This window comes from Myripristis murdjan, chromosome 8 (genome assembly GCF_902150065.1).
Source record: "Myripristis murdjan chromosome 8, fMyrMur1.1, whole genome shotgun sequence".
NCBI lineage: Eukaryota > Metazoa > Chordata > Actinopteri > Holocentriformes > Holocentridae > Myripristis > Myripristis murdjan.
Genome location: NC_043987.1, coordinates 1245627 through 1256802, shown reverse-complemented (window position 1 = coordinate 1256802; position 11176 = coordinate 1245627). Strand labels below are relative to the sequence as shown.

At 38.7% G+C, this 11176-nt stretch overlaps 1 protein-coding gene across 1 annotated transcript; it reads left to right on the top strand.

The window, feature by feature from the left end:
* The first annotated feature begins 447 nt into the window (after nt 1–447).
* On the top strand, nt 448–9244 carry LOC115364469 (mpv17-like protein). Its single transcript, XM_030059057.1, has 4 exons — nt 448–1302; nt 1747–1817; nt 2712–2741; nt 4004–9244. Exons 1-4 carry the CDS (start codon nt 996–998, stop codon nt 4226–4228), a joined length of 633 nt encoding a protein of 210 aa, XP_029914917.1. The 5' UTR covers nt 448–995; the 3' UTR covers nt 4229–9244.
* Nucleotides 9245–11176: the final 1932 nt, after the last annotated feature.

The following is an 11176-nucleotide window of genomic DNA, read 5'->3' as shown; positions in this document are numbered from 1 at the left end:
TACATTTCAGGGGACAAAGTTGAGCGATGCTCAGTGAGAACACATTGTTTGATCACTGTGGTAACAGACAGAGATCAGTTAGAGGCAACAAAATGCTAAATCTTTTGATGTGATTCTTTTGCACCTTACAAATAGATGTCTGATGATTTTCTTTGCCCTCAGTTCTAATAATAAAAAACTGTTACTCTAAGAAATGCAGTGACTGCCACACTTGCAATACACCCAACAGATTCCTATGTAGGCTATCACATGTTAGAGAGAGCGGAAGAGAGAGTGAGGGCACCTCACCGAGCCGTGACACCTGTGGTCCTGTGCGTAAAGAGCGCACACTGGCTACAGCGTAGGATTTGACAGAGAGTGGATCGGCTGTGCGCTTTGGAGCAGGGCTGCGCGCAGCTCATACGTTGCTGTTGAGATCAGTGACGCAGTTGGATATAAATCTGAGCACCCCGGTACAATCCCACAGATTAGTGCTCGACGGGCAGGATTTGTTGTCCAGGCACCTTATTCATTCAGAAGAACTCGCCGGTTCAGAGCTGGATTTCTCTTTCGATTTGAACGGAGCCCTGTCCGTAGACTCACCGTCTTCCCTTATATAATTTTAAGATGCATTGTCTCCACGCGTAACTCCAGAGCAAGATGATTTTTAAGACCCCACACATACACACACACACCAAGTGACCACAAGGTAACCATGGCGGGTTTTACACGCTGCGAGAATATGCCGATCAGTGTGTTTGAAGAGGCTGTATGGAGGAGTCGTTATTATTTTTGCAGTCTTTGATAGCAGAGCTATGACAATGTGTCACATTCCCAGGGCCGTGGAAAGGTCTAATCCCTTCCTTGATTAACCACGCATGGATGGACTGCGTCGTGTCTAACTTTAGGACCTCGTCACATTACTTTAACTGGTATGCTTACGTCTTCATCGTCCGATATATTCCATTTCAGTCGGTCCAGCATCACTTCGTAAGCGAACACCCTGCTGTGCCAAAATGAGGAGAGCTGTCCTAAAAGAGGCGGCCAAAAGATTCCCCTGGCTGGCCAATGTCACTTTGTACGGCTGCTTATTTGCCGGCGGTGACCTCGTCCATCAGCTCATAGCTCAGAAGGAGCACATAGACTGGAAACACACGCGCAACGTGGCCATCGTGGCGATCAGTTTCCAAGGGAATTTCAATTACTTCTGGTTACGGGCTCTGGAGCGGCGTTTCCCAGGAAAGTCTGCCGGCATGGTTTTCCGTAAACTGCTCTTGGACCAAAGCTTCGCGTCGCCTTTGTCAACGAGTGTCTTCTACACGGGTAAGACAACCAAACTGTAAGTGTGTTAGGAAAAATCTGGGACTTCTTGAGGCTGGATCATTTGCTACCCTAACAGACCCAAAGTTGATCTTTGGTTTATGATTTCAGGATTTCAGGAACCAAGCTATCAGCTGAGAGGAAGCATCGGCATGTCATTCTAAATAAGTGTTTTTCAATTAAGATATGGCTTTTTCCAGATTTTTTTTCCTCCATTAGAATGATATAAAGTGCGAAATCAATTCAATAAGGCAAAGTGTGTCAAGTATCCAATTGACATAACACGCTATATTTTATCATGGAACTGAGATGATGAAGCTCCCTCAGTCAAATGGTGTCCCAAGGTGATGAATTATGACCCTTCTTTATCAGATGCCAAACAAGCCGTTGTGCGTAATGGCGCACCCCAAACCACGCGTAAACCTCCTCTCTGTCCTCCGCCTACAGGGGTGAGCTTCTTGGAGGGCAAAGAGGATATCTTTGAAGACTGGAGGGAGAAGTTCTTCAACACATGGAAGGTAAGACCTCGGCAGAACCAGCAACAGCAAAGGAAGGAAAGTCACCTTCTTCACACAGTTGCTGTAGGCGAGCTCACCCCCGATTAACCTAGATTGTGGCACTGCTTTTGCGCAGTGGGCACGTCGCCCGGAGCATGGTAATTCAATCGCGATTACTGCCGGCGGATAAAAAAATCAGAGTGTCCCAGTGCATTTAGAAGCCGAAATCCTGGCATCACGCGGCCATTGTGATTCACAAGGTCAGTGTGGGGCCCAGTGTGTGACGCCGACAGGTTTCTGTAAATGTCATGTGAGGATTATACTGGTAAATATAGCCATCTCCAATAATGAACATTTCAAGGCTTAAGTAAACTAGTCTGTATGTGAGTTTCTAAATGGAGTTCCTGCATTAGGTTGATAACAGCCTAAAATACATGTTACCCAAGCGCATTCATTGATAGATGTAAATAGCCTATCTAAAATACACCATAAACACAAGCGGAATTTTAAAAAAAAAAAAAAAAAAAAAAAAAAATTATAGCACTGTTAAAACTAAACCTGTATCAGAGTTTATTTATCAAGTAATGTAGTGGTAATAAATGGAAGAAGTATAGCAGTCATGTCATTCTAAGCACTGTGCCCTCTGGTGCCAGCGATGCACATTTCCTATAGGCTGTGAGTGATGTTTTATAAACAGATAAGAATGATGACAAGCAGATCCCATCCAATCTAAACTAAGTCTCTCCACAGAGTGCCTCAGTATGTCTATAAAGCTGAATCCCATAATAACCATATGAAGGCCACAGGAAGAGAGGTTTGTCTGGCAGTGACCTTTCCAAGACCCGGGACTGTATGTGCTAAATATGTCCTGTAATTTGAAACGCTAATTGTATGTATGTCTGTTTTTACTTTCAGACTGGACTCATGTACTGGCCTTTCATGCAGGTAAATCTGAATTCAGTATATATTTGTTTGTTTGTTTGTTTGTTGTGTATATTGTTACAGTTGTTTCAGCTTTTAATGATAAACACAATAAGGATGGCCGGAACAGAAGAATTTGTGTGTAAATGAATGCACATAAAGAGCATACCAACAGAGAAAATGAGGGTTTTAGCTAGAGAGTTAATAATGAATGCTAGAGTTAATAATGAGAATAGAGATAACTATGACCAAATTGCTATCATACTGGTCACCAATCAGTCAATGAATGAATGAATGAATGAATGCATGAATGAATGAATAAAATGAACAAATGAATGAATCAGTCAATCAATCAGTCAATCAATAAATCAAGTTTATTTAAGCTATATAGCACATTTTCATACAGTAGAATGCAATTCAAAGTGCTTTACAATAATAAACAATAAAACAATAATAAAATGAATAAAAACATTAATAACAGATGAAGAAAATAAGAATTAAAAACAGTTTCATTGCTGAATACAAATACTAATATTTTGCCAATATTCAACATCTCTAAATTTGATCATTTTCACACCACCCCCACCCACCACACATCCATTCATATACATTTTTTAATGTGAAACTTTTTTAGCTCATGTTGTGTCCTGTTTATCCCAATATAGACCTCACCATTCTACTATCTCTATTTCCTGTTTCTACACAGTACATTGTCATGTTTGTACATGCTTCATGGTTCCTCAATCTGATGTTGTTGTTGTTTTTTTAAAGTTGACACATAAAAAAAAAATAAAATAAAAAAAAACAACTAAAATACGATAAAAAAGAAGAAAAATAAGAAGAAGAAGAAGAAGAAGAAGAAGAAGAAAAGATAGGCTTGTTATATCAGTTTTTTTCAAAAATGGGCTTTATATGGGTTTTATATTTGTTTTGATACTGTTTACATTTCATAGTTCATGTACATTTTCACATCATACACATTTTAAAAAATAGTTTTTGTTTCAGTATGTTGTGCCGCTGTTATTTTGCACACCCTATGGTATAATTACTATGAACAAATGGAGATGATTGGTAACCTCTATCACAAGTTATCATGGTTATCAGGTTACATGAAGCATCCGTAAATAGTTTAAATACCTAGTAACTCTGTTTTTATTTATGCTACATTTTTCTTTGCTGCTACAACATTTAACTTTCCCCATGGGGAATGTTTAATTTCATGTTGTATTTTCATATTTCCTGTCTCTCCTCTGTGTCTTCCCAACCCCCACCCTGCTTCTCCACAGTTCTTAAACTTTGTGCTGATGCCGTTGTACATGCGAACAGCCTTCATGGGCTGCTGCGCCTTCCTTTGGGCCACCTTCCTCTGTTTTTCACGGCAGAACGGTGACGGCACTGCAGCTGTGGCCCTGGCCTTTGTCATGGACCCCCGCAAGACCCTAGAGGCGATGCGTGAGGCCAGGCTGGAACGCAAGAAGCAGAGGGCCCAGAGGGCCCAAAGGGAGAACTAAGGCGAGGAGGGTGTTCCTCTCTTGCTCTTTTGGTCTTTGGTAGCCAGACAGAGATTTTACACTCCACTTGATCAGCACAGACTGACTAAAAGCAATGTGGAGGCTGAAGGGCTAAGAGTATTGGTTGGAAGACAAAAAGCAGTGTTGTGGACCTTGTCTACTACCTGCCATATACGCACACTATGGGTTGATGGAGATTGATATACTTTTTGTTGAAGCTGCTGATAGATAATATATTATATCAAGTTTGACAATGTTCATTACAAACATCTCTCCAAAATGAGTGTTCAGTGTTTCCTTAGGAGGTTCAGTCCTGTCAGGATGAAAAAGCCTCTGAAACAGTCACTAAAACTCTTCACTAAAACTCAGGATAATGATAATGATATTTATGTATTTATGCACAAGTGTGTGGAATACTTGAATAAATTCAGGTTAAGGGTTTTCAGCGGATAACCAGTGTAATACTGATCAGTTCTACACTAAATGTTTGATCACACAAGCTGCATTATATTAGTGGTAAATTATGCTTACTGGCCAATATCAAATTTTTATTAAAATGCTTCAGTTGGCTCCATATATCGGCAAACTGATGTTTCAGTCTTGCCCTAATGCACACATAAGCATGTGTATACTCACATATACTGTGTCAGGAGGACTGAAACACTGGATGACAAGTTTAGAAATGACTGGCACAGCTTGCACAGGACGGAGAAGGAAATCAGACTGGATGTATAGATGTTATGCTTTGGAGGAGGAGAATTGTGGCTTGTTGGTTTTTCAGTGAGGCGTAGCACCTTTGCAGTTAAGATCTCAATATTTCTGTTTTACATCAGTCGTGCCTTCTGTTGGTGACAAGACTGCACTGCCCATAGGTCTGTAATAATTAATACCTATAGGTGTGTGTGTACGCACGCGTGATTGTGTCCATTCTAAATTAAGTTTCTGTGTTTAGGGATACACTGATGTATCATGCTGATAGTACACTGACTGGAAAGATTCAGACTAAAACATACCATATAAGGGTACAGGGGTGATTGCTAAGTTTGTGACCTAAGTTAGAAGTAGTCAGATACACACACACACACACACACACATATGTTCTCTGTGTGTGTGTGTGTGTGTGTGTGTGTGTGTGTGTGTGGAGTTCTTTGTAGTTGATTGCATGAAAGTTTTCCAGGGAGATACTCAGGTCGGTGGTAATGTCACACCCAGTTACTTGTCGATCTACCACAATGATGTCAAGAATGGTCTCCTCCAGTAATCTCCTGTGTGGAAACGGTGTGGCTACCATGACCTCGTGGACCTCCTTGGGTGTTAAGCCCTTGAAACTGAGCTAGATGATGACTGCATGATGGCTGATGTAATTATCTGCAACCAAAAAACAACTCAAGTTAACTGCAATCTTGTGGCATAATCGTTTCACAAGTTGAAGTACAAGCAAATTCAGAGAAAAAAGTATAGCTCATCTCCTTCGAACTGAGGCCATGAACTTATCAGTCACCCCTCGTATATAACAGTTCACAAATAATTAACTTTGTGATTAAGTATAATCACAAAGCTGTTGCAGTAACATACCTTAAAGGGCTCCTGAACCTTTACATGTCAAGGACACCTGCCCCAGAGAGAGGGCTTTCAGGTGACATGACACACTGGTGGCCATATTGGAGGTCCTCCGCTTTTAGCAAACAGAATATTGTACAACTTGGCCATTTCAGAAGAATGTAATAGCCATACTTAATGTTAGTATTGATTTTGACTAGGAAGTGGTCATTTTGCCATTGACATATCTGTACTCATAGATATTGTGTGAAAATGTCTGCTTGTTAGCCAGCTTACCATAGTATCAGTTACCTTCACTGTCTTGTTAACATGTGGCTAACACCAGTGGTGGACAGTAACAACGTACATTTACCTCAATACTGGACATTTTTCAAATATCTGTACTTTACTTGAAAAAGTTATGACTTTTACTCCACTATATTTCAAACACAAATATTATACTTTTGTCTTGACTACATTTCTATGAAGGTTGTTGTTACTCATAACATTTAAGGATAGCTTTAATTCTTTTTTTTTTTTCTAAAATATGTTTGTGTTTCTCACAAGAGGAAAAACAATACCTGCTCTCAACTGGATTGGATTTAAAAACAGAAATATGCCATCCAGCTCTGTGAAACAATTTCCACTTTCAAAGTAAAACGCATCCATTCCATTTTGTTAGCAAAGCACAGATAAATTGGCAGTAGTAAGTACATTTGTGTAGCACAGTGGTTCTACAAAGTAAGTGCATTCATCAGGTGGTTTCAGAGAGTTACAACAATCAGTAAGTGCATTATGAATAAAATACAATATGTTGTTGTTAAAAAAAAAATGTACTTTTGAATATTTGGTTGTTTTTTTTTTTTTTTTTAAAGCAAGTACTTAAACTCAAATACAAAAAAAAAAAAAAAAAAAAAAAAAAAAAGACTGAGTACCTTTCACTTGTAGTACAGTAATATTTGACCAGGAAAATTTACACTTTGACTCAAGTAATGGAGTAGTGTGCTTTGTCCACCACTGAACCACACATTAGCTAATATCCAATCAACCTTCCTCACAGCAGCCATTATGACATTTAATAGCAGGGCAAACACAGGTATAATTAATGTCATTAATTCAAGTTCTCTTCCATTTGGGACTAACACAGCCAGGGTCTTGGTCTTGTTCATGATGGCTTAATTAATTAATGTTGACCTTGCTATTTCATATCATTGTGGCTTCTTTGAAAAAGGTCTACAGAGGCTGCATGCCAACATTAACATCTGTTGTTTTGCTAAATTAACCTGCTAGTTAGTTGACTTGCTAACACTTATGTTAACTGAGTTGACTTGTCATCCTATAACTCTGAATGTTTTGGAATACACACTAGAGAGCTAAAGACAATACCGTTAACTGTGTCACAGTAAGCTACATTTTGAAATAAATCTATTATTATCTATCTAATATATTTACTTTTACTTACAGCGCTACCAAATCCTTACAGACACACAGCAGTTACCTGTTCTTGTTTGTTTGTTTGTTTTTGCCAGGCTGTTTCACAATGGCCTAACCATTATTTGCCCAGTCAGTTCTACAGTGGACCTCCACAAAGGCGCCAGTTGTGCTTGTTGGGAAATTTGTTATGTGACTGAAACCCATTTATAGCTTGATTCACTGTTGTGTTATAAACAACAAAACAAACATTTGATTATATGAAAATGCTGCAGATTATTACCTTAAAGCAAGTAATAAACAGAATATGTAAATCATCAAATCATTATGTTGTAGACATGTTGTGTATTTGATCCTTTAATGATCCCAAGCACATCATATCCAACTTAAATAACTGATGACTAATGATTATTTATTGCTACAGATAGGATAAGCAATTGGCACTTGGTATCCACAGTAGCTCAGAGTTGTGTGCTTGGTGATGACTGATGTTAGTGCATTCCTACATGTGTTCTGTCTCCCACTTTGACCTAAAGCTACACAATCTTAATCCTGTCCTCTTACTTTAAATGTCTAAAAATCAACTAGGTTGCCATCAACCCAGATACCTTATAATGTTATACATCCAGTTTATGCTGACCTGTAGCTTATCTAGACCCATCATCTGTACTCTTAAAGAGTTTTCATCCTCATTTTAGTGAAGCTGTGAGGAAATGTTACTTCCATTATTGAGTAAAATATTCAATATAACAATACACAACAACAATATAAATACACTGGTAAGGGCTGGATTACCCTATTACTCACTGGATGTATACATATTAAACATAATACATGGATTTAGATGATACAGGCCTTCCATTGTTTCAACTAAACAAATTCTGGAAGCTCAGTAATATTTATATTTTACTTTCCCAAACACAATTTCTTAGTTCACCCATCATTTACATTTGTAAACATGTATTGGTGTAGTCATGCACTTACTACATGTACAATACAGAATAAACATTAAGACTTAAGGAATGTTACATATTGGTCAAACAATGTATGGATGTAATGTTTGGTTCACCGCAAAAAAATTGAGAACCTTAGCTGTTAAGTTTGTACTGATGGTTTCAGATATAGTAAGGGTGCTACTTTGTTAATTCAACATCACTCTGTTTGTAATAAGCCTGACTGTCATGAGTCAGTCATGCCTATTTTAACCAAAACAGTTCTGGCTCTTGAACTGTTTGGGATTCTTTGAACCAAGGTGCTAACTTGTTTGACACTTTTTATTAGATCCTTTTGGAGTCTACCTACAACCTAAACCTACAATAAAAAAAAAAAAAAAAGTTGATAATTTGATCCTTCGTCTAACAAACCCAACTTTGCAAACTCTTCAGCAATTTCAAGATAAAATTCAAGATACTTTTTCCAGCAGTCTCTTCCCTTTTCCTGAAATTCAGGAGATACCCAAATTGAGAGCAATAGTTTTGTTTCTTTGGCAGACCACTGCATGCCCTTCAGTTTTTCCATTGTCTCCATCTCTGCGTGTGGAATAACACACACTCAATTTGTCTGTTTTAATGTTTATTTCCACGTAAGGTGCTACTTTTTTTTTTGGTTTCAGCTATTCATGTTCCGAACCAATTTATTTTTGTTTGAAATGTGCAAAATGGTTCAAAATTACATTCGCAAACCAGAACAGAACCAGTTCCTGGTTGGTTGAAAAGTCCTTTCTGTGATCTTCTTCAACACTTGAATGTCCTTTTGACAAAGGACCAGACGGTAGATCTAAGATGAACAATATGGAATGAATAAACCAAGAGCAAAATTCAGGTTAATGGAACAAGAAATGTTGACTCCTGTAAGGGTATTCTATTATAGATGGTATAATGACAGATGCATGCAGTAAAATGAAACCATGTGAAGTCACCCTTTCCAGTGATGTTAGTACAGCTAAGCCATGTTGAAGCAGAGCCTGGAGTGGCTCATGACTTTAGAGAACAGCAGTATCAAACCATTGCCATACAAAGAATGTTCAATAAATACCCTTTCAAACAACTTCTTGAGGCTCCAATGGTCCATGGAAACCCTTAAACTTCTTGAACTCTGATTTTCCCTTCAATTCCACCATTAGCAGCTTTAAATATATATATAAAACAAGAAAAAAAATCAGTTTTCCAGTAATGTACGACAATGGCACATACATATTCTGTATCTGCTGGTGGTGTGGCTTCATTGAAGTTAAATCATACTGAGTAAAATATTCAAACGCAACATGCCATTGCTTCATGGCTGCATCATTACATCACTAGAAAAGATGTCTTGTGTATTATTTTATGCTCGTTTCGATTCAGCAAGACATATTTGGTATCTTTGGAAACCTTGGGCTCTCCATTACAAAATAAAATTAAGGGCGGGTTTTAACAAAGCTTGGCCACGCAGCAATGACAAACTCCTTTGTGGGCACAGCAGAAGAGGTGAATGAGCAAAGTTAATGCCAAGTGAGACAAATCAAATGGATTCCGCTGCACAAGTCATGACTAGTCTCAGAAATGAATTGGAAGCAAATAGGACACATCCAAAAAACCTCCTGAATTTCACTGAAAAGACAGAGAACAGATTGACAAATTATCCTATTTACTGTTATTTTAATGTGATAAATTTGAATGTTGCCGTTTAAAATCCCTTCAGTGTAATTCAGATTTTAGGTGTTGCAATTGTTAGTACAGGCAACACTTAACAGTTACTGGAACCATGAGCTATGTAGCTCAGACATGCAGCAAGGACAGATTGAGTGGATTGGATGGAGTCAGTGTGTGTGCGTGTTTGTGTTTGTATGTGTGTGTATGTGTGTGTGTGAGTATGAGTATGAGGGGAGGCAGGGTGTAGAAGCTTTATGCCCCAGTGATAGTGTGTGTGGATTAACTGGGATCAGATAGGCCTGGTTAATCTCTCTGAAAAGGACAACGGTGACCCAGTCCAACCTCTGACCCCACCAACAGGAAATGAAACTCCCCAATCATCATCAAGGATGCTGTCACAGCTTCCTGCCCCTGATTTCTATTCGAGCTTACAGCTGTTTTGAGTCATTTTGAGTCATTTTAGTGGAATGTAATTTACAAAGTATTGCATTCTTACTGTTGCCCATATTGGTAACACTAAACAATGCTCAAATGAAACCATAAAATACATCACAAAAATAGAACAAGTTAAATTGCTGCATTATTTGCACAAAAATAACAGTTATCATCAGTATCACATGATTTGGAGACCATGAATTTTGCTGTGTTCAATGCTTCTTGTTAACTCGTACCAGTGAACTTCATAGCTGTAAGTGCGATGTGACGCACTCAAGTGCTTGGGGTAGGAAATTAGGAGGATCTGCTAATCACCGTCATACAAACGGAATTCAGCTGTCATAACACGGCTTCCCAGTTATCCACAACAGCTAAGTCATCCCTGAAAAATATTACTTTTCTCGGTTATGATTACAAGTTTTTTTGGTCTTTCGTCTGCGGTAAACGCCAAATTTTGATATTTCCGACAACACTTTAAAGCAGCGTTAGCCACGTTCAAAAAGTCTCGTCCCCTAGACAAGAGACGGAGAGTAAAAACGGATGCTCATCCACGGCCTGCCTCGGACGCTGCCCAGACTTCCTTTGGTTGAGCGTAGGCTATTCTTTCTTTTATCAATAAAAGTTCATGAGGCTTGTTTGTTTGGGCAGCAATGTTGGAATGTATCTGAGCTCAGCAACGTTGTGACGAGCTTAACTCCGACTGTCATTCTGTATTCTTTGAGAAAAACGATTTTTATAATGTTTTCGGGGCGCGGTTTGATGACGTAGTTATGCGGTGTTTCAATAGGCAATCGTTTTGGTACAAAACTGTCCTCATATATGAAATGGATAGATTTTCTTGCCAAAACTACAACGCACAACGTGTGTATAATATTTCGGCTAATTGAACTGCCCACAATATGAATAGCCAACA